The following is a 23,260-nucleotide window of genomic DNA, read 5'->3' on the forward strand; positions in this document are numbered from 1 at the left end:
TTTGTTTAAATTCAATATATTTTTATTCTTTGTAAATACAATGAGTACAACCTTTTAACTTCACAAATCAGTTAATTCACTTTGTACAAGAAAAGTTTTACTCCTCCTATGATAGTCCAAGTGCTGAAATTTTCTTCTCAGTGCTAGTACCTAATAAATCAAAATGTGAAAAGTACAGCAGCTATTTAAAAATGTTTGTTTCTACATTTCCGTAAGTATAGATTCATACCAAAGGAGCAGCTTATAGCATAGGATGATGTGGTGCATGTGTGTGTGTGTGTGCGCGTGCGTGTGTGCGTGCGTGCCTGTGTGTGTGTGTGTGTGTGTGTGTGTGTGCATTCAAGGCTTTACTAGAAACCAGAGTTTTCTGAAAGGCATTGAAGAGTCTCAGGCTGTTAGCAATGGATCAATCGGGAAACCGCTTGGTGCTCATCTCCTTGAAGTTCCTTCTGGCATTGTGTCCGCTTTTGTTTACCGTCTGCTGTGACTTGCTGAACCACGAGTGTGGACCCCATTGCCTTTGGTTTCAGCACGACCTTAAAGGGACAGCAATCTGCCTCACTCAATCACTCATCTCACTTTATTTGGTTTTGCTGTTTTTACTCATCTTCCCTCGACTTGTGTTCTTTTTAGTAAAGCTCTTCTACTTTTGAGATGTTATCCAACCTGAAATCCTGGTGAGAATCTCATTTTTGTCCACCAATTCCTTTGACAAGGTTGCCTGGCCTATGGTATTAAAAGAGAAGGAAAAGGAAAAGGGGGCGGGGAGAAGAAGACGAAGGAAAAAAAAAAAAGAAGAGAAAGGGGAAAAAGGAGATTGAGGAAAAGCAAATCACACAGCATAAGCTAATTTTCACATATTAACTCGGTTCTGAAGGCCACTTAATGATGTATTACAATAGAAGGGAAACTTTTGATAATACTCTCGATTTCAAACCTAACCATTCTTTTTAAAATAAATTCTCCAACATAACATAGTTCCGAAGGCTGCAGTACGATGTTATACACAGAACTATACTGGGTCACCCAACTCTATGTGCTAATAAGGAAAGGAAAGTACGACTTGTCTTTCAGCTTTTGAAGCTTGGCCAGATCTTCCAGGTCAGAGGCAGAACAGCTCGGCCTGTGGCAGCCCCCAGTTTTCCCCTCCCAGGGCACAGCAGCTGTGACTTCCTGCCACGCAGTCCTCTTGCACCCCCTTTCCTTCCTGGCTGCCCTGCCCTGGTGGAGGCAGCAGGTCTTAGCTACTGGAACTGTTGTGTGTCAGTTGGCATTTTTTTCCTGAAGGCTACACATTCCCAGGTTTCTGCTTCCTGAAGGGTTTGTTAGTTGAGGCTTGTTCTCCACGGGTAGAAGTTCATCTGATACTGTCCCATCCTGAAAAGTGGGTACTTTGAGAGCTTAGATGTCACTGGATTTGTACATATCTGAAAGCAGTCTTGTAATTGGTACGTTGCCGATGGTTTTTTTGAAAAACACTTCTTCTATGGTTGATGGGCTGATAGAACGTAAAGCTGGCAAAAGCAACAGGAGTTTTCCAAAGCGGCAAGGCTGCGTGGGGTATCTGGAATATGAGAAGCCGTGAGAGCAATGTCAGAGCCCTTTTCAAATGGGAATTAACATCTCGAACCTGAACACACACCATTTCCACTATAACTCCCTGATGTGGGCCTCTTAAATAACATCCTGCCCCTGCAGGAGAGCCCTGGACAGGTACTACTGTTCCTGTCTTGCAGGTGGACTACTTGAGACACAGAGAAGATTAACGACACGGCACAAATCACACGGTGACTCTCTCTGCATTAGCAAAGGGGTTGCGTTTTGTTCAGAGAAAGAAGAGTCTTAAGAAACATAATACTAACTTTAAGCCAAATAACAAACTTAACGTTGCCACTGTAGAAAATGACTATGGCGCTGATGACAAAGACAGTAACAGAACTTTCATTTTCTAGTCCTCAAGTCTCCTTCACAAGGCTACTTCCCTCAAATTAAATGATTTCTTTTTCTAAGCAATTCTCCAAATTATTATTCAGGCATTATACTTAGTCACTCTCAGGAATAATTCCATCCTTATTACCCTGCAAATTAAAGACTAAGTTCTGTTGGGTGGCAGTGCCACCCAACTTTCATGTCAATGAAATTGGCATATAATTAAATATGTGAGAAATTGCTTAACAATTTCCTCTCTTGATGTCCAACATACATCTGTACTCAGATGTGCAAGTTCAATTTCCTGCTGTCTTTAGATGCCTGTAAGCCACCTCCTCACTGCAGCCCCTATACCTCTTTAACCAATAGCTTAAAATCAGATATCAATTCGCTCCACAAGGAGGGGTTCCTCCACTGAAACAAACCACCTAAAAAAAACAAGCTGCAGGGTATGCTGTGTGGCTAAGCCAAGTTCAACCCAATCCACAAGGTGCTGGAAACAGAGATATCAAAATTCTTTTAAAGGAATTTGGTAGCTGTGTTTAATTGCTTGGTATTTCCACCCTGAAGATAGAGTCCAGGGGAGCAACTTTCATTCTTGTCTCTTAATAAATAAGAGTCTCTCTCTTCAACTGGATACGAGGCATATAATTCATTATGGGTCTCTGAGGACCTCATTTGGCTCGTACACTACCCAGCTTCATGCATGACCACCATGGACAGGGGCCACCAGACCACATTTAAAAATGTGATAGGAAAATAATGAAGTTTATCTACATTAAAACAAAAGAAAACATAAAATACACCATTTTTTCTCCTTGCTGAATATATCTGCCATGCTGAATATATTCTCCCATGTCTCATGTCTTTCTGTCACTTTGGCCACTTTCTCTCGTCAACAGTCCTTCTTCATGCAGAGGGTCTGAGGCAGAGGCTAGTTAGACAAGCTGCACCCTGTCTGCAGCATCCACCCCATATGCCAACCATTGCCCATGGTAAGAAACCATTGTGGGAAATAATGATGCTCAGAAAGCATGCATTTTTTGTGAATCCATAGACAATTAATTATTGACTTTCTATGAATAGTTTTCCACTTATTTACTCACCCACTTCCTTTATTCTCTATTTGGGAAAAGGCTGGTTGGCGTCAGTCAACAAGAATTGTCTATTACATCTGGAGTAATGTACCACCCAGAAACAGTAACAATGTGTGAGAGAGACAAAATCTAACTGCTCAAAACTATTTTTTAGAACATTTATAGCTCTGATTTCATCCATTAGCACAAATAATAAGAAGTTTCTTTTCCCATTTTGAACGTTTTGTGTCTACCACAGAGTTCTGTATTTGAACTTCAATTATAACATAGTTTTGTGAAATGCCATTTTCTAGCCTTTTCCTGATGTCCTAGATAGAGAAATGATTTACAGAGCTGTAACAATTAGCTCAATTTGCACATTAACTTTTCATTTCAATTTCAGATTTTATTTTCCTAGACAGGAAAGTGCTGGAGGAAAGAAGACTAACTGATTTGAAAGAGCTAAGGAACACAACATCATCATTTATGTCACATGTATGACCCTAGATATTAAGCTATAGCTGTAGCTGTTATCATGAAATAAGAACATCATGCTGAAGCAGAAGTAGTCCTCCTACAGATCATTTCCTTGAGGAGTGGAAAAGATGTAGTGGACTAGTTGTTTCTCTTATATAGAAAGAATGGAATTCTTGTGGAATTCTCCTGGACCACTCTATGGGCAGCTTCTGGTGTGCCAGGCTTCCAGCCCTCCCCCTGGAACACTTCTCTGGCACCTCGCACAACACTGCCACCAGCTCACCAACTGGCTTGCTGCACCCCCTCTTCCCTGCTGAAATCCTTCCACCATTCAAGGACCAACTCATTAGTCAGCTTTTCCAGATTTTCCTCACCCCCTTCCAACTGATCTCTCCAACTTCCCATTTTACTTTTCTCTCCTGTCTGGTGTGAACTGGAGTGACATCTCTGCCCACTGCACATTATGGAAAGGGGCATGTCTTTTGTCTTTCTGGCATCCCACAATGCCCACCTGGAGCCTTGTGCATGGCAAGTACTCAGCAAAGGCTTGACTGAACCAAAGGCTGAGCATCCCATTCTTAGTTTGGTGCTCTTAATATCCTATCAGCTCTAAATGTCAAAGGTTAGACTTTAATGGGGGGAAAGTGTGCAAATTATGTACTAGTCCATTTGTCTTTGTTTTGCTTTTTTCATTTTTGTCATTTTGAACAAACATTGTTACTATAGATATGTTCTGAAATTCAATATGGATTTTAAATTTCAAACTACGGCACTTTACTTTGGAAAAACATATACACATGCACTATCTTTCAACATAGTTTCAATGATATTCCATGTGCAGGTAAACTTTTATTCATTCAACTTTCAAAAGAGGATTTATGATACTAAAAAGGAGATCCTAGCAGAAATGGTGTCACTCCGAACTGATAGAGCTGACTTGGGATTTCTCTGACTGCTCATGTGAGGCAGGCACCGATGGCCTCTACCCATTTCATGTAGTTATTCCCACCACAGTATGTACGGCTAATGTTGAGATGATGGAGGCAGGCCTTCCCAGGTCCCTTTCAAGATCAGTCTAGAGAATAAACAAGAATAGCCAATTCTATTCTATCTCAGATCCACCACAGTCCTGTCTTAGGAAGCTAGAGAGGCTCCAATTGCTTTTGCATCCATTTTGCATCTGAAAATGGAATCAGAAAGTCTACTTGGTGGGCTTGCCGAGTGCTGTTGAAGAGTTTCTACAAATAGGTAGGGCAGCCTCTACCAGAGGGCCCTAGTTGGCCAGAAGTAACCTGTGGTTGCTAGTAGCCAAAATGACAGATTCACATCACCGAAGCCAAACAGCAGTTATGTTAGGGGTAAAGATGGCTTCTCTAGAAAATTCTCTGGTCCTTCTACTGGGAGTGGCATCTAAGGAAAGGCATCTACCTTTAATCAAGAATGATGTAACCATTATTTAATATACCAACCATAAAACTTTAGACTTGGCTTTTGATCCTTCCCATATCCATTCATGCAAACGTGTTTAACTATCTTGGTTGGTCAACTTGTTCATCCAGGACAGTTGTAATGTTTCTCACAATGCTTTCACTTTGATCACCTAATTTGATTTGCTCTTCTCACCCACCCTGAGAGATGGGTGAGGACATAAATTCTAACTAAATTAACTGGTAGGCAACAGGATAATTAGACACAATGTTTAGATTGGCTTATTCCTGCCTGCTTGCACATTCACAATGGAAGCAATTTTCTTAAGTACATGTTCAAGGCAAACAAGAGTCACCTGGTATGGATGTAGCTGTTGAGAGTTAGCTGAGCCTCATCTTGAAGAGCTGCAATGGCGGCAGCATTCCGGAAACTTCTCAGTTCAGAACCACTGTGTGTAGGAACTAGAAATGAAGACCAGGAAACTGTGATAGGCAACACAGGAAATACTGTGGGAATGCACTGCTCTGGAAATGGGTCCCCATCAGGAGAGCATGCGGGTCACCACAGCCATTGAAGATGGGGCCAGCGTAAGTAGATCAATTCTCTTGAAAACATCACCTCTTTTTGTGAAGGTCAGTCTAGACTTTGAGGTGGCTGAATTAATGAGGCGGCAAAACTGGAGAAGAAGAGACAGGGATCTGGGTCTACTTACCAGCTTTGAAAGTGACAATGCATTTCAGACAGGCAAATTCAGTAGCGTCTAACCGGAGCTGTCTAAACCGAGCCACCACCTCTTGTAAAGCCTGTATTTCAGATATGATCTTGTTCAGCTTCTGGGAATCTGTGTTGTCACCATTCATGCCTAGAATAAAAATACGGGATAAATATTCTAATATGAAGGCATTTTCATGATTTAATATTGATTTTTGACAAAATCTTGCATATCAATATCTATTCAATTGTCACTCTAAGATATCTGATTCCATGTAAACTGGCTATATTGTATGAAAGTTAATATAAAATCTTCTCTTGGATGATAACAAACACAGTAATTTGCATTTAAATAACAATGCAAGCAGTCATGAATACAACAAAACAACATTATTTGCATTTAAATATAGATTTATAAATGACAGGTATACTCTATTGTTCAGCAGGAATTTGTTATTCTTTACATGTTGTTCTTTTTTCAGTAATGTATTTTTATGGTAATTTCTACAACAAAGTCATTAAATTGTGCAATTCTTACCAGATACAGCCAGTAGAGTGTTAGCATCAACCGGAATGGCCCATTGTGCTATTCCTAGAACAAACAGTTCTCTCCAAGCATCTTCCAAAAGCATCAGCTGTCATACAATAGATGTATAATATAATATAGTGTGTAATTTATAAATTTATAAACAATTTCAGTATGTAAATTTCCATTATTTTAAAAAGTGTTTTAAATGCTTGTCTTTGGTAATTTTTTTTTCAAATAATCTAGCTTTCCCTTATTTCCCATATTTTCCTTTTTGAAAAGGTGCCTATAGATATGCACATGCATTTGAGAGTCAGCCGTTCCAATTCCTCAAAGTTTGCTTCCCTCAGAAGAGGATTCACCCCTTTTGTCCTTATATCCACCCATTCCTGACCACCTAGAAACTTCTGTAGAGACCCAGGATCTAAGAAATAACACCAGTGCATGGCAGGTGGACTCCCCGGTACAGAAGGCTGTTATTGTGAGGGAGAGGATTCCTGACTAAGCTGACAAGTGTGGGTCCCCATCTTCCTGGAAGGTTGAGGGGGTTGGGTTGGTGAGGGGGGGGGAGAGGGAGAGAGAGAAAGAGAGATAGATCACTAATTCCCAAGAGGCATGTGGAAAATCAGGGTATAATTATGTTAATCGGGTTTTGCTGAGTTTACCTCATCTCACTGCCTGATTTTTCCTAGACTCATAAGTGGACAGCATCAAGGTGCTTGTCATTTTCATTCTAATAAAATGCACTACTGAATATTTAAAATGAAAATCTGCCTCCTTTCCCAAATTAATATACTAGATTCCACTTCACTGCAGTTTGCTTAGGGCTAAGTGGCAGACAGTAAGTAAATTCTGTTTGGATTAAAGAGTCTACAAATACTTGTTTTGAGAAAAAAAATATAGCCAATTTGCACACATACAAACACACACATACACATGAACAGAGCAAATTCAGAGAGCCAACCAGTAAACTTGGTCAAAGATAGGATCTAACAGGCTTGAAAAAAATCTCTAGTTTTGAAAGAAATCTCTCAAAACTCAGCCAATTCTGAATGATTAATATGAAAGAATTTCCTTTTAGGAAATAAGAATCATGAAGGCTTGCTACCAAAATCACAAACAAATGGAAAGTTTGAATTTTCAAATGTGTTATTTTTAAGTTTTATCATATTAAGTACAGAAAATAATAATTGTAAAGTGCAAGGTAAACCATATGTAATTATGGATATATTTCATGCTAAAAGATAAAATATTTTTAACACATTGCCCAGTCTTTCTTTTGTTTTGTTTTTGGGATGCTGGGGATGGAACTCAGGGCCACTGAGCTACATCTCCAGCTCTGCCCAGTCTTTCTAAAGGAAACATATTTCATGATAAAGCTCACTATTATGCTTTAATTGGGTATAAAATGAAGAGTTAAATCTTTGCCTTTTAGAACTTCTTACTAGAACTGGGGGCATAGCTTAGTGGTAGAGCAATAGCCTATAAGATGCCCTGGGTTCATCTCCAGCATGGACAGGGAAAGAATAAAAAAAAAAACCTATATATTAGCTTTCTGGGAAATTTGTCATTAATTTCTGTGAATGCATAGGTAATAGTCAACGGCTGTAAATGCCTCAATTTCTTTTCTTTCCCTTAAAGTTAGAAAAATGCTGGCAGGGGCCATTATTGATATTCCTAACAAAATTTCTGGGTTTTGGCACAATGCAATTTTTAGCTGCACATAATTTTCCTGCCTCTGAATGTCATTGTAACCACAGAATTATGCAAAATGCCTATTTGTTTACAAAATGCCTAAAAACACTTAAAGAATCACAAAAGATGCTAGCCTACAGGAGATGTGCAATGTGCTCTTTAATCTCACATGCAGATGAATCAATAGTTAAAATCTTTAAAATCTTAATGGAAAATATAAAGCTGAGAATATGATATGATGAGACTAATTCCAAAAATCTCATGGGTGAATACTCTTACCACCTTCTATTTCTCACAGTTCCAATGTTCCCAAGAAAACACTATTTTTTCCCAATGATTTTCAAAAGCATTCACATTTTAAAATTTTAGATTAAATTTGATGTTTCCATTAAACTAAAAAAGCGATGATGTTCTTATATGTGTTTTTCATAGATCAGATCCAACTTTTTTGAAATAACATAATTGCATTTCTTACTAACAATTCCATAGGAAGATAACTTGAATTTTTAGAAAGATGATGGTAAAAATAAATGGTTTCTTCATTATGCCTAAAAATGCATGCCTACCTTGGTGATTTATCCAGGTACTGAGGTATTGTACCTTTTGATATGGTTAAGTACTATTGCTTCCTTCCCAACCCTCTTTCTTTTTTTAAATATTTTTTTAGTTGTACTTGGACATAATGCCTTTATTTTATTTTATTTTATTTTATGTGGTACTGAGGATCGAACCCAGCGCCTCGCTAGATGAGCACTCTACTGCTGAGCCACAACCCCAGTCCCCCAACCCCCTTTCTCACAAGACTTCTGTGTCCTGTTGATCATACCTGGTCTTGCAAAGACAGCGTGGAAAAAGCTGGCACACTCTTAGCCCACTTGATGCTCATAAAAAGAAGCCTGGCAGCTGATTCACACACTGACTCTGTGGCTACTTCATAGAGATACATTGGGGTACCATTCACTTCGTGGGGGTACTAGGAGGGAAAGAGAGACATCTGGACGTGAGGAAACAATAGCTTTGGAAGAAGTGCTACACTTTTGATTTTCTAATTAAAGCAGGGGAGTGGATGGAAAGAAATCTATAGGTTCCCCTTAAATGTACAGTTGCCATAGGTGGGTAAAAACCACACATCTGTATTTACAGAGTTTTGGAAATAATGCCTGTTGAGAAAGGCCCATTTCCACTCTTTGGGGGCTTTTCCCTTCCAGAGGGGTGTCTGGCTTTTCTATCCCCTACAGGAAATTTTCCTTGGGCTGAGCCAAGTGCCAGGCCTGTCTCCCAGTTTAAACAAGAGCGGCTTGCATTTGTGTAAATAAAAATAGATATGAAAAAAGTATAAATTAATAGGCATCCCAAACACAAATATGCATATGAGTATTTTTAGAAAGGATTAGTATATTATGGAAATATTTCAATTAGACATCTTAATCATTCACAGAGCATTCCCATTCATAACTGACAACATATTCATAACACTACTTTTCCAAGCTTATTATACACATCAAGGGTAAGAAAGCAATATTAAATATTGTGCATGTGTATGTGCCCAGGTGTTTGGCTTCCCTGCAGTGTGGGGCTGCAGCTGGCCCTCCTCTAGGGAAAATCCTGGGCCCTTCTCCCTCTGGAATGGGAACCTTGGTGAGGTATCCCCTGGAGGCCTGGAAAATAGTCCCTAGGTGGCGCCTTCCCAGGTGGTTCAGGCTGTGGCCCTGCAAGTAGGGGCTCAATCTTGATGTAAATCCTTGTGTCTCTTAAGGCAGTAAGGGGAGCAGTAACAGTGCCATCTACACATTTCTCTCTTGCACCACCACTTTGGAGACCCACCACTTTGCTCAAGATAATAGATCCCAGAGATTGACAACTCGGGAGCCCTTACTCCAGATGAGCCAACTGCTTTTTCTAAAACAAAAATCTGTTCTTCTGGCCTTTGGGAACACCTAAGGCTGCCCCCCCCCCCAGGGTTGGACAAGTTCCACTCCACCACCAATCACTGCTGGGGTTTCCAAAAGTTGAAAGTTTTTGGCCTCCACCCCAAACTTGCTGAAAGGGAATTTCTGGGTTATGGTCCTTGTAGCCACTCTACACTACATATGTAGGGCGACTCTACACTAAAGTTTGAGAATCTTTGGCTCAGAGGAGAGAGTGAGAAGCCTAAAGGTGAGCACCCAGGAAGTCCATTGACTGAACTCATCATAATTTGGAAGAACTAGTGAGCCTTACTTCACCCTCTGCTAGGTTCCAGTCTCTTAGGGCCCAGCAAGACCACTGACCTTGGGAGTGGGCTGAGCCAGGCTCACGAGGGTCTGACGCTCTGGAGTGGCGGACACTGCGGCCAGCTCCAGGCTGTGCGGCTCCAGCTGTGTGACCGCGGTGAAGAAGGCAGGAGCTGGCAGAGCAGCGGACGGGAAGTGCGTGGCTGCCCCGTTCTCCTCCTTGTGTCCACGAAAGTAGAGGGCCACCTGTTTGCGAATGGTGGATGTCCGAGGACCCCTCTCGTGCTGCACAGCTACAGAGATGAACAGGCGGACAACACATTCAGGATCAGAGATGCCGCCCACTTGGCCGCTCTGTCATCCCAATGTCACATTAGGGCTGGGAAGTCACCCGAGAGGCGCAGAGAGGGAGGGAGAGGGAATGTGAGCGCAGAAGGCGCTGTGTTAGCGTTTAACTCCTATGCTGTATGGATTAGGAAGCTGAGGCCAAGAAGAGGAGTCTGTATCCCAAGGGCCACCATAATACTGTGGCTTTAAGCAAAACTAGAAGTGTTCTCGGTGGGTTCAGGGCTCATTGTCACCCAGGGGCTAGCAAGTTAACCACAGACTCTTGGGCGGGAGTAGCGAAGTGCCCTAGCCCCCGCCCCCAGCCCCCACGACGGGGAGAGGGAGTGTCACTCACATCTAGGCACAAAGTCTCTGGACAGATATTTCCAGCTTCTCCCCAAAACAACTCCCCCGACCTCCAGACCCACCCCCACAGGAATAGCTTTGGCCTCCAAGGCCCCAAGAGAAAAGGACCCAAGCCCCGGGGACGCTGGGGGATGGGACCTGGGAGAGCTCCTCTCCGAGTGCGCTGGAGGAAGGCAGGGGAGATGTGACAATTACCACCAACAGTTTAAACAAACAAATTAATTCAGGGCAATCTTCCGCCCGCCGAGCTTGACAACTTGTCAATACAGAAGTTCAACAGGTTGGACGCTCCCTCCTGCCTCCTGAGCGGCGGAGGAAGGAGCTTTCCCGGATAGGCGCTGTGCCTCAGGCGGCTGCCACCCGCCCAGGCCTCCTCCACCCCGAGGCCCACTCGACACCCTGTCCCTAGACAGTATTCCGCCGTCCCGCCCAGAACCCCCGGTTCACGCCCGGGGCTGGAGGGCCCTCGCCAGGCCACGATGGGGGACTCAGCTTGGACTGCGCTGTATACCCAAGAAGCATCCTGAAGCCCAAGGGGAACTGGGTGTCGGAGGCACCCAAGGCGTCACCCTGCCTCTCCAAACCCTTTTCTCGCTTTCCTGTAGAACCGAGAAAAGGCTCTGAAAAAGCCTTGACCCGCCTAACGGACCTACTGATTTTGGCATCTGTGAATTTGCAAAAAGGAGCTTGGATTTCCGGTTTTCGTGCCTCAATTTCTTCTCCAACCCGCCACCATCTCAGCCACAATCTCCCCCCAAGGAGATTATCTAGACTGAGATTCTGGGGGGAGGAAAACAGTCTTGGGGATGGCAAAAAAAAGGCGAAAAGACTAGGACTCAGAGGGGGAAACACTGTGTCTGGAGCTGTGTGAGTTCCCCCCAACGCTGACATTCTGAGGATGCTTTGGGGGGCCAAGTTTCGGATTTGGGCATGGGCCTTGTCCTGGGGAATTTAGTGGGGTGTGTGGGTGACTGTGAAAAGATGAAGCAGATACAACTGAAAGCCCTGAAAGCCTGAGGCCAATTCCCAGCATCTGGAAAGAAGTGTTGTGTTCAGGAGATGATTTGCATGCATAGGAGTGCCATGTATTATCTGAACATATAATTTACTTACTACTCAATCAACATTAGAAGAATAAAGGGATGTACTGATTACCATCTTTGTTCATGTTGACTTCCAAACACTTCTTCAGCCGACACGCCCTGCACTGGTTCCTGTGTGTCTTGTCTACCGGGCAGCCTCCCTGGAACAGAGCGCAGGAGGTCAGCGGCCCCCCCTGGGGACTAGAAGCCCCCTCTAGTGCCAGGGCGAGAGGAAAGGCATAGGGACCTCGTCAGACCGCAGTAACCGCAGGCTCTCGAAAAGAGACTTTGGCCAGGTATGGAGCTAGGGCTCCCGGGCCTACTGCAAGTGGGTTAGCCCCTGATTCTTTGGATCGACTAGAAGGGTGAAGGGTCAGAAAGCCTGGTTTGCCAGATCCCGCAGGGCTGAAAGAAGCCCGCGAAGGGCAGTTTCACCAGTAGCAGAGTGGTTTGTAAAGAAGAGACTTTTCAGGACCCAAGACAGCGACTTGGCCCTGAGCTTGGTGTGGAGCAGTCTGGCGGGTCAAGATCCACCCTACATCTTCCTCCCTGCTAACTATTCTTTCTGCTTTCAGGTCTCCAGTCTACCTCTTTTGCCACTTTCTGGGTGAGCCCATTTATCTGACAGATAAATCTTTCCCGTTCATTCTTCACTGTTCTGTTATCTCACTTTTGCTTTTGTACTTGAGGCCATTCTTATAACCAGCTTGTTGAGACAGCTCTCAAGTCTTAAAAACTAGCCTCAGTTCAGATTAATGGAAACACAGGCATTCCCAGGGAGTGAGAGAAAAGCCAGAGTGCTTAGGATGGCAAGGCCTTCCTACAAAAGATGAGGGGATGAAGGGAAGAGCCCAAGGTCTGGGGAACATCTAGAAATGTCTACTGTGTAAATACACCCTCCTGTATAAGTACTTGGACTGTCTGACAAAAAGATAATAGGGACAGATAGTATTATAAAAACTGACAAATGGGTAGTTGCCACTTTAGAAATATTTATCCCACACAAGTAAGACAATAAGTGTTTTACCTAGTGCAATTTCCTGGGGGAAAAGTGTTGACCATAAAAAGAGGAAATTTACAGGTTAGGTTTCTTTCAGAATTTATTTAGTGTTAGGTGTAATTACTGAGGGAATATTTGCATAGATACATAAAGAGGAATATGTACTTTTAATTTTTTATTTAATATTACTTTTGGTGGTGCTGAGGATCAAATCCAGGACTTTGAGTATGCTAGGCAAGCACTTTACCACTGAGCTACATCCACAGGCTGTGCATAGTTATTTTATTCACAGAAAATATCAAAGAAATTTGGTGCTTTCCTATATTTATATAAGTTGCCATCATTGCATTTGTTGTGGGAAAGAAGAAAATAAAATATATGTCTTTATATTTTGCTTCATATACTCTGAAATAGGAGCAAGTACATTTGCTCCTGAAATATCCCTTAGGGAAAATAACACACTTGAATGTTTAGTTTTATATGATTATATTCCTCCAATTAAAAATATGTTGCCTTGGGCCAGGGGTCTAGCTCAATGGTAGAGTGCATCCTTAGCATGCATGAAACCCTGGGTTCAATCTCCAGCACCAAAAACAAAGCTAAATAAAATAATATGTCTATTTGTTTAAAGTAAAGATGGAGATAGTTCATAAAAATGTCTAAATGTCTTCATTGCTATTAATGACAAATTGAAATTTTATTTACCTAGTCTTAAAATAAAAGAGAGGAAAGAAAAAAAAATTAGTTTCTAAGAGTGTTCTTCAGGGCATTTTGGGCCAGTATAATAATTCAATGTAAAGAGATTTAAAGAACTTATTAAATACAATCAAAGGTTTGTCCCCAAATGATATCTCCCCAGTATTCTGATAAATATGCAAATGCAAATTAGAAACCTTTATTAGTACTTAAGTGTGTCTTCACATCAGATAAAATGTATATAGATATCTGAAGGCTGAGAGAAGAAGGAATGAGAGCCTCAGCTCAGCCTCTTTATTCTCTTCGCAAGAAAAGGAACACCAGGCCTGATGAGTCTATTATCCCTCCTGTATAAGTACTTGGATTGAAATCAATATGTGTGGATGGCCACCTCCTTTTAAAATATCAAGCATAACATCTGAGGCTTCCCAATTCTGCATGTTGCACAAAAGTAAAAGATTATCAAAGTAGAAGCCTGTTCAAATCTGAAAACACAGAGTAATCCCAGCCCTGTGGAGCTACTGGGATACAGTCTTATGTCTGTTTGTCCATAAGGTGAAGCTAGAAACAGATACAGATCTCAGTATTCAATTAAACAGGTAACAGGGCTGAAGAGTTGAAAATGACATCCGAATGCAAATATGTTCATGTATTTGCTGCCAATTCAAAGCTATCAGAAATTGATATGAGCAGACATGCCTGCAGAAAAAGAAGTCAGAATAATTCACTAGCATCAGATGGGGTATGAATGTGCTCATGTGTATCATATACATTAATTAGTGAAAGCCTTGTGTCATTTTGGATACCAAAGGATGCCTCCTTACTAATGCCCTCTCAGGGATCTTCCCGGGAATGAAGGCAGAGACTCTGTACTGAGGGTCCGTATGTCTGGCTAAAGAGAGAGCAAAGTGTACTAACAGAAGGTTTGATCTCCTAGGTTGAAATAAACTTATAACTGAGCTGTAAACTGAGTCAATCAGGGGTTTTAGCTCACGATGTCTGAAAGCTTTGGTTCATACTCAGTTCATACCCCGAATGCCCTGTCTCTTGGAGACTAAAACACAATTAGGCACATCTTCTAAGCAGAAAGGGTGGAAGGAGATATGGGAATTTGGGAGAGAGCCCAGTTACACCCTCTTTGAGTCTTCTTCCTTACCCTGCCCTTTTCTGACAAGGCCCTGCTAAAGTAACATGGGTGCTGAAGCCCCATTATCCACTTTCAGAACAGCTCTGCTTCTCCCTAGCTGAAAAGGGATGGCTCATCTCAGAGCACTGCCTCTGTCTTCCAAGTAGCTAAGGCTTAGTAGTGGTGACCTTGACTCATATGCCCATGTGCCTTTACTTCTGCCATCCCAGCCAGTGGTCAGTAGACTGAACCTGGGTGCTGCTAGAAATGGGGGTCAGGTGGGCAGGCAATTTAAGGTAGCCCTTTCTCCTGCTTGATTCTTGTGGTTTAGATTCTAAAGTTCCTTAGGTCTCCTGGGCAGGCTTGTAGCCACTAGGCAAGGGCCTTACCCAGTGTCAAAATCTGTCAGGGGATTAAAAAAAAAAAAAAAAAAGTGTAGGAAGGCTATGAGATTTCAGACTTCCTCTTGAATCTGTCTTCCCTTACCTTATCCGGCCTTTCCAGAGCCAAAGGGCCTCCCAGAGCTGGGGCAGGAAGGAGGGGAGAGGAAGGGAGAGGCCCGGGCCTGGCCTCTCCTCTGCAGCATGGAAACGCAGAGGAGGCCTTGGCACAAAGGAAGGGGAGGTATCAGTGGGGAGCCGGGCAGTGCAGCCCTTGCTAAGGTACCTGGTTTCCAGATTTGCAGACATATGTCCTATTCCTTCGGATACTCCTCTTGAAAAACCCCGAGCAGCCGTCGCAAGCGTAGACCCCGTAGTGTTTCCCCGAGCTGCGGTCACCACACACTTTGCAGGGGATATCTAAAATGCGGCCTGAAATGGCAGGGAAGACAGGGTGTGTGGGGCGGGGTTGGGGGGGGAGCGGTAAGAGGCAAGAGGGAGAGGAGGGCGGAGAAGAGGGAGGAAAGGGGAGAGGGAGAGAGAGATGCTAAGCAATCTGACCTCTGAAGGGATTAGCATCGAAGCTGCGGTAAAAGCAAATAATGAAGTGATTTTATAGCCAAACTTTTTTTCCTTGAGCAAGTGTCAGTTTCCTACAATGAGCATTATTCATGCACCGCTACATGTATTTGGGTCTCCCCTAATCGCCGAGACCCATTTTGGAATAAAAGATTACAGCAGGCCCGGGCGGCAGCACTGCCCGCCGCTGCCTTTCTGCTCCGCGGAAAGTTTGGCCGCCTCCCTCCTCAGCTCTTGCATTTAACAGAGAAAGTTGTTAGTGAGCGCTCGAGGAGACAAACTTGAAATGTAAAAGGGAAAAGAAGAAAAACAAACACGGCTGGAACCAGGGATGGCAGCTGGAAGGCAATCGAGTTTTCTCTGAGCTCTGCCGGGCGGTTGTTATTATTAGGATTATTATTGTGATGCTAATACTCAGATTATTAATGATAATAAGGGTAGTGGTAATTGCCCAACTTTCTCTTTTTACCTATTAAGAAAATGCTTGGTGGAGCGCTTTTGAGAAATTATTATTATTTTTTTTTAGGATAAAAATTTCAGCGCAAAGTAGAACGGGTCTAGGAAGAGAGAGGAGAGCGACATTAAGTTGTCCCACGATAGCGTGGGACAGCCATCTCTTCTACTCCCCAAGTTCTTTTACCCTAAAAGACCGGCCTCCTCTTATTTAGTCCTAAGTGAGTCTTCCTCCGGGTCGTTCTGCCGCTGGCAGAGGCTGATTTTTTTTTTTTTTTTTAAGGTTCTAATTTCTCTAGGCTGTTTCCCCACCCCCACTGAACTCCTGCTCCAGAGAACTTTACTTGGAATCCCCCCTGAACCTGGGGTGGTCGCAGCCCCTGGGGGAGTTAGGGAGAGGGTAATATGCAAAAACTCAGAGAGGGGGGGAATTGTTTTCCTCTAAGGTTCAAGAGTCCAACAAGTGCCTGAATCCGTTTATTGGGATTTAGAAATCCTTCCTTCCGTAAAACAAAGGGAGTATTTTTAAAAGTGTTAACACTTTAATAAAATATTACTTAATAACAATTAACTTATTAACACTTGATTTTCCCATCGCTACCCGTCGAAAGGCCTCCTGTCTGGGCCCGGGAGACCTCAGGCCTCTGGGAAACTCGACAGCTGCTCCCAGAGCACTTAGATTGGGGTCGGGAGAGGCCAGAGACCACTCAGCGAGGGGAACTAGGAAGGTGAGGACGCGGCGTGGGGAGGGACCGGGAGGCATCCCAGGTGGAAACTCGCTTGGACTCCAAGGCGTCGGGTCGGGCTTGCACCCGAGGCCGGGGCCTCAGCCTCAGGTGGAGGGGGGAGAGAGGGGGACCGGGCTGTGAGGGGAGGTTGGTAACGACCAGGCTCAGCCCGGGTAATTACAACCCCGCCGCAGCACCTGCCTATAGAGCCACCAGTGACCCGTCAAAAAGAGTAGCATGGGAATTCGGACCGCGACAAAGGACGGTGGGGGGAGGCGCTCGGCGCTGCGGCCACCGCCTAGGCGCCCCCTCTCCCGCAGGGCGGGAGGGGAGGTTGTGCTAGGGGAGGGAGGGGCCGGAGAGAGCCCACGGAGGCCACAGCGGGTCTTGTCCTCAACCCCCTCAGGGAGTCTGTCACTGAGCCCGGAGGAATTCACGGCCGCCCAGGAGCCGGGCCAGCTCTGCTGCATCGCTCTCACTCGGGAAGCTGAAAATTTGGTTTCCGTCTTTTGCCACCATCCTCCTCTGCATATCACACGCGCTCTGGACGCGCTGGAGTCCGTGCTGGGGCCCAGCAATAAAGTCGCCCCAGCTGTCCTCCTCTTCCCCTTGGCACTCTTGATGATGCCAAGATGAGTGTGTGGGAGGAGCAGTGACGGGGTCTTCCCCGCTTCCCATCCAGACCCGAGGCCAAGGACACACTTCCCTGGAGAATCCGATGGGGGTGAAGGGATTGGTGACCCTTCTCTGCCTCCCTGGGCCCGGACTCCCGGTTGGTGGCTACTTGGGCCGCCACCGCTGCAGGCCGGCCTTGCCTTGGGGGCAGACCTCGGTGCCGAGGCTCCTGGGGCAGATTAGAGACAGGAAAATGGGCTGGGGCGGGGCCCAGGAGGGAGGGACGCGAAAATTCCTGGGCATAGCGGGTCTGTGCCTCAGATTCCGCCACCCAGCCACGTTAGGGTGACTTGGGGTCACGAGACACACTGGTTGACCCTGTTGCAAAGCTCCTCTCATTTAGCAAGCCGAGCGAGCTCCGACCTGAGGCGAGCCGGAGTTTCCTCAGGCTGGAAAACCGTTCTTAACTTCCCTCGCCAGGGGGTCCCCTCGGGGCTTTTTGTGTGTCATAATTGCCTAAAGATATATGGCAGCTTCGATTACTGTAATTACCATCAGAGGCTGTTGAAAGAAGTTAGTCTGGGCTGCAGGGGTGACTGGCCAGGGTCTTGTTACCACCCAGGCGGGGCTCCGGGTGACATCGCTCTGCCCTCCAACTGCGCGAAGCCGAGCGAGGCGGGAGATGAAGACCTCCGCAGTCCAGCCCGGTCCTGACCCGGCCTGCTGCGCGCCGACCCCCTCGCCGCCCCCGGCTGGAGGGCCGCAGGTTTCGGGCAGGCTGCAGCCACAGGTCTGAAGAGCGCCTGGGCGCAGCAGCGCTGGGGGCCGGGGCTGCTGTCCTAGCGGCCTAAGCAACCTCAGCAGCGGCGTCCAACTTGAGCCGGGCTTAAGGCTTCCAAGGTCGAATGCAGGCTTGGCAAGTTGGGAAGCTCTCAAGTTTCCCTAATGTGCCCACTCTGCCTTCTCCCACCCCCAAATCCTGAGGGTCCGCCTGTAGTCCAGTCCACAGAGAGGACTTGCCCACTTCCTGGCCACTGAGCCCTCACCTTTCAAGCCCCCAGTTATCTCTGCACCCCAAGAGGGCAAAAGAGCTCGAGGTTTCCTACTTCCAGGGCGGGAACTGAGGGCCTGTCCCAGGGCGAAGGAGCCAGGAGGCCTGCCCAGGCCCGAGAGCTTCGTTTTTTGAAATAGACTTAGAATGCCCCAGGAAAGGCCTCCTTCTGCGCCTCCAGTGAAGGGCAGGCACTCCAGGAACTGGGGCAACAAAAAGGGAGCCCGCCTCACCTCTCGGAGATTCTAACAGCGACAGCAAGGATAGGCCCAAGGGACCCGCCAGTCCTGCGCAAGAATCGGCTGTGTGTTCCCAGCGCGGCTAAGATCCCTTCTCCTTCTCTCTGCTCTAGCCCGAAATATTCCTCCTTTTCTCTTTTTGTTCACGCTCACTTTGCTCTAATTTTTTTTAACCGTATTACCCTAATCAAAACAAGTGAACAAAATAAAAACACCACCTACTTCTTGCGGGGGTGGAAGGCAGGGGCGGGAATTGCATCCCTCCTAAGTGGAACTTCATTATCAGTCCTCACAAGTATCTTGGACTCTCCCAACTTTCAGACTCTGGACAATGAGGGCGAGTGAGGGGGGGAGGGGGCGGGAAGGACGCACTGAGCGTCAAAAATGTTATAGGCGAAAACCACACCGGCGGCGGGAGAACTCCGGGATGTGAGGGCTGTGGCAGCCACAGTCCTGTACACTGGAACCCGCAGCCGCCGACCCAGAGAAGGCGGGAACTGAAAAGCCTGGGGGGGAGATCCGAGCCCCGCGGCCGCGCTTTCCCAACGCCGGCGCAGGCCTGCACATTCTCGGGTTCCGATGGGACTGCACACACAAATGTCCTCACGCTCTCAAGTAGCCCTGCAGTCCCGCAGTGGGGTGGGTACAGGTCAGCTGCGGGTTGGCAGTGGGTGAGAGTGGCAGCGGCTAAGGAAGTTTGAGGAAGGAGAGAGCGCGCGGAGGGAGCAGGCCGCGTACTCCTGCCTCTGCTGAGCTTCGGCTCGAAAAGTCCTTGGGATTAGGGATTTGGTTCTCTCTTTGCTAGAGTGGTTCGCCATACTTTAAATTCCCCAGTTATGACCTACGCGGATTTAGGATTAAAGAAAATGTGACTTTTAAATTGTTTCTGCTTCCCAGTTTTGCAGGATTATTTGAAATAGCTAGAAAAGGGGTGCAAAGCATTCCATTCAAAATCCGCTTTGCAGAGAGTTGCTTTTGCGCGCTGGAGCTCCGAGTTTTGAGCGAATGTGTTATTGTGCTGCCGCCTGGAGCTGCGGCCCAGTTCCCGCCCCCGTCGCACCCCTCCCATCCTCAGCACCTGGCGGCTAAATGGAAACAACTCGCTGGACTGGTGGGCTGAGTGGGTCGCAACCTTCCCACCATACCAGATAGAGGGGGAATCTAGCAATCCAGAAGCAACGAAATTGCTCTCCACTCTCCACGAAACCATCCGACTCACGGTCTACGAGGACCTGGGCCAAAGGGCACTCGCCCGCTGACGTCCCTCTGGGGGGCTCAGGAGCCGCAGCGCACCGAACAGGATCTCCCCGGCCTCCCGCCAGCCCGCCCCAGGCTGCGCGCCTGGGCCCCACCGCGGCGGGGAGAGGTACCCACTTGTTGATCCTGCCGGCTTGCTCATGCTGGCGGTCCCGGGGCGGAGCGGTTGGTGGGCACTGCCGGAGTCCCGGCCGGCAGCGCCCGCCTCGCTGCCGGGCGCCGCAGCTCGCCAGCCGCCCTCCAGCCTGCAAAGCTTCGGGGCCCGACAGGTGGGTATCGGTCGCGCGCGGCGCTGCTCTCCCGGTGCTCAGAATTCGTTCCACAGTGGAAATTTAAGCATCCTTAAGTTTCTTCCCGCCTCTTGCAAAACTGCGGCTGCTGGGATTGCTGCTTAAGATGGACATACACATGGACAGACAGATGGAGAGATGGACAGGAAGGCTGAAGAAGGGAGGACAGTACGAGAAGGGTATTGAAAGACAGATGGAGACACGAAAATGGTCTGCCTATGGAACAAAAAGGGTAAAATCCCTCTCTTTCCCCATTCCTGTCACTCAGTCTTCAACCTCTCCCTCTACATAGGCATGCAGAGTGTGGGCAGATCTCTACAGACCGCTGGTCTTCTAAAGAAAGATGGAAAAACACAACCGCAGGCTCAGAGGCAGATGGGCTCTGTGCTGCCGGAACCCGAGAGCCGAGTGGGAAAACTAGATTGCTGGGAAATCTTCCGAGGGAAGAAACGGCCAGGTCCGGGTTTCCGGGGAGAGCCGCGCACGCAGCGGCAAAGGGTCCCCGAAGTTCATTACCCCGTGACTTTGTGCCTGTCGCTGCGGGCTGGGTCCTCTGAAATATCTCCAGAAGCGCTCTGACAGGCAGCCGCGGGGAGGGGAATAGGGCGTCCCTGGCCCACTTAGCTTTTCCCCCAACTCCTGGCGGGGTCTGACGTCAGCCATGTGCGGGGAGGAGATGGGAAGAGGGAGGGGGTTAAATGCTAATGATATTAATGAACCTCCAAGCGGCTCCCAAAGAAAATGCAGGCGCTCTCGGAGCTGACGAGTTAGAGTGTGAATATGGGAGTGAGGCTCTGTGCGTGCGTGATGGTGAGGACGGTGCTGCTCTTGTAATAAAAATGAATTATTATATTTCATGGTAAGGGAGAAGGGGAGGGGTGATGGGGCTTTCTCAAAACGCTTTCCCCCCCTCTCTCCAGAGTGCCAGACAGATAAATTCGTGGAAGAAATGGGGTGGCTGTGTTTGTGTGTGATTGTGCACGCTGGACATAGCCACATGAGTTGGTTCATTCTTGGTCCCGTGCCTCTTCTGTTGGGTAAAACTTGGATCTGGCCCGAGGTGAGTAATATATTCATTTTGCAACTCTCTATGGAAAGTCAGAGCTGAGGATGCTGTGTGCGGTCATGGGGCCTGGGATGGGTTCTTGCGAAGGCACCGCGTTCCTTCGACCTTCCGCGTGGTGGGTTTGGGCACTTGATGTGTGGGGAGGGCAACGCCAGTTTCTCCCAAGCAAAACCGGCCCATCCGGAACTGAACGAAGCTCGGGTGACTCCGTTATGCACACTGGAGAGGCTGGAAAGCAGAGCTTTCCCTCCCGCAGCTTGTCCCCAGCGGGCGTCGCTGGCTCCTTCTCTCCAGGCTCAGAGATCTTGGAGAGGTCCCCCACTCCCGCCCCATCCCACTAGCCTTCCCGCGATTTCTGAGCCCTGGCGTCCTGGTCCTTGCACAGCGCTGGGAGAGCGCACGCCAAGAGAGCGGTGATCTCCGATCACTAAGAGATTAATTCTCTTTAAGCTCTTTGGGCAGCTTGAACTTGTTGAACAAGAGCTTGCTAGCCTCTCCTCAGGGCGTGGGCCTGGCCAGGGGTCAGGGGTCATGCCTCCGGCCCTTTGCGCGGTGTTCTGGGGTGAAGGAGAGGTGGCCAGCGCTAAGTAATTCCTACATCCCGCCCCCAGTCCCCGGCCTCCACTTTCTCCGGACTCGGTGTCAACTTGAATCTCCAAATAGAATTTGTGCATGGAAGTAAGTGCTTGAGTTCCCCGAGCCCACGGAGAACGCAGCAGATCGACCCCCCACCAGCGTCCCAGAGGGCGCAGGCTGTTAATTCGGGTTGGCGGCCTCAACACGTGACCTCAACTTTCCACAGCTATCTCGCTGTGGCCTGAAGCCCCAGGCGGCGCACACCACGCACACCGGATCCCGCGTCCTCCTCACAATGCAGCCAGCAGGGCGCGGGGGCCCGGGCGACCCGGAAAGAACAAGAGGTGGATGACTATTTCCTAAGTCATCCTCGGTCTTTCGAATTGGGACGAGATTAGGGCATTGCGGGACAAAGCCATAGCCTAAGAGATTTTTTAGGTAGCAAGCCGAGAAATCAACATTTTTTTCTTTTTTTACGGTCAAGTTGGGCAGACGCGTGCGCATCGAGCCCTGTGTGCGACTAGGCAAGCTCGAACTCCGCGCCCAGGGAGCAAAAGGATTTCCGGTAAGGGTTTGAGAAACAATTAAGATGCCAGGCTCTGTTTTGGATCCTCAGGTTCTGGTTCCCGCCAGAAATCCACTTGCTGCTGCTGCCGCCGCCACCACTACCACGATCAGGATGCGGAGGCGGAAGGGGGCGCTTGGTTAAGGACAAAGAACTTCAAGAGTCAAACTAATTTGTCTCGGGCAAAGATGAGGGCAGGGGTGGGAGACTAGACCCGGGCCTGTCTCTAGGGGAAAGTTTAAGTGTGTGTAGCCAGGAGGAGAACTAGGAGCTGCTTTGTGAGTGCGGGGGCTCAGAAATAGGACAATAATGGCTTTCCTGGGCTCCAAATCACCTCTTTCCCTATTCCCCCTCCCCACATCCCCACTGCTGGCTCATTTGCAAGCACCAACGCTTATGAAAAATATTCCTGAGACGCACCAAATTGTCACAAAATCAAAATCGGAATGTTCTTTCTTTCTCATGACACCAGTTTCTAATCAAGCCGGGTGTCAAGATGTCCACTGAACATGCGTTTATGTGCGCGCGCGCCTACACACACACACACACACACACACACACATCTATCCCTGGCAAAAGGCACAAACGGGCACACACACCCGCAGCATATGCGTCCTGTGTTCTGAGCGCCCGGCTGTAATTATCCGGGCGCTTTGCATAATTCACAATGCAGTTCTGAAATCATCATGATGACTTTCTGGCATGATTGGTTCGATGGTAACGGCGGCAACAAGCTCCAAGGGTAGGCGGGAGGGGCTGGGACCCACTGGCCCATCAGGTCCCAGAAAAGCCTGGAGCCTAAGTGTCCA

General features: G+C 47.2%; 1 protein-coding gene and 1 long non-coding RNA gene across 3 annotated transcripts; one reads left to right on the forward strand and one right to left on the reverse strand.

The window, feature by feature from the left end:
* Positions 1-20,895, reverse strand: Nr2e1 (nuclear receptor subfamily 2 group E member 1). Of its 2 annotated transcripts, none has more exons than XM_005330140.4 (9): positions 20,072-20,895; positions 15,319-15,464; positions 11,904-11,991; positions 10,113-10,348; positions 8,669-8,815; positions 6,160-6,256; positions 5,623-5,772; positions 5,266-5,371; positions 1-1,564 (listed from the first exon to the last, which is right to left on the reverse strand). In XM_005330140.4, the coding sequence occupies exons 1-9, from the start codon at positions 20,094-20,096 to the stop codon at positions 1,402-1,404; spliced, it is 1,158 nt and encodes a 385-aa protein (XP_005330197.1). In that variant the 5' UTR covers positions 20,097-20,895; the 3' UTR covers positions 1-1,401. The 2 variants fall into 2 exon arrangements, with proteins under 2 accessions (XP_005330197.1, XP_040139100.1); XM_040283166.2 differs by lacking the exon at positions 20,072-20,895 and adding an exon at positions 18,920-19,007.
* LOC144366131 (uncharacterized) lies at positions 19,097-22,944 on the forward strand. The gene is made up of 3 exons (XR_013424985.1): positions 19,097-21,054; positions 21,165-21,304; positions 22,371-22,944. It is a non-coding gene; the product is annotated as an uncharacterized LOC144366131 (long non-coding RNA).
* The last annotated feature ends 316 nt before the right edge of the window (positions 22,945-23,260 follow it).

Source organism: Ictidomys tridecemlineatus, chromosome 8, assembly GCF_052094955.1.
Source record: "Ictidomys tridecemlineatus isolate mIctTri1 chromosome 8, mIctTri1.hap1, whole genome shotgun sequence".
Lineage (NCBI taxonomy): Eukaryota > Metazoa > Chordata > Mammalia > Rodentia > Sciuridae > Ictidomys > Ictidomys tridecemlineatus.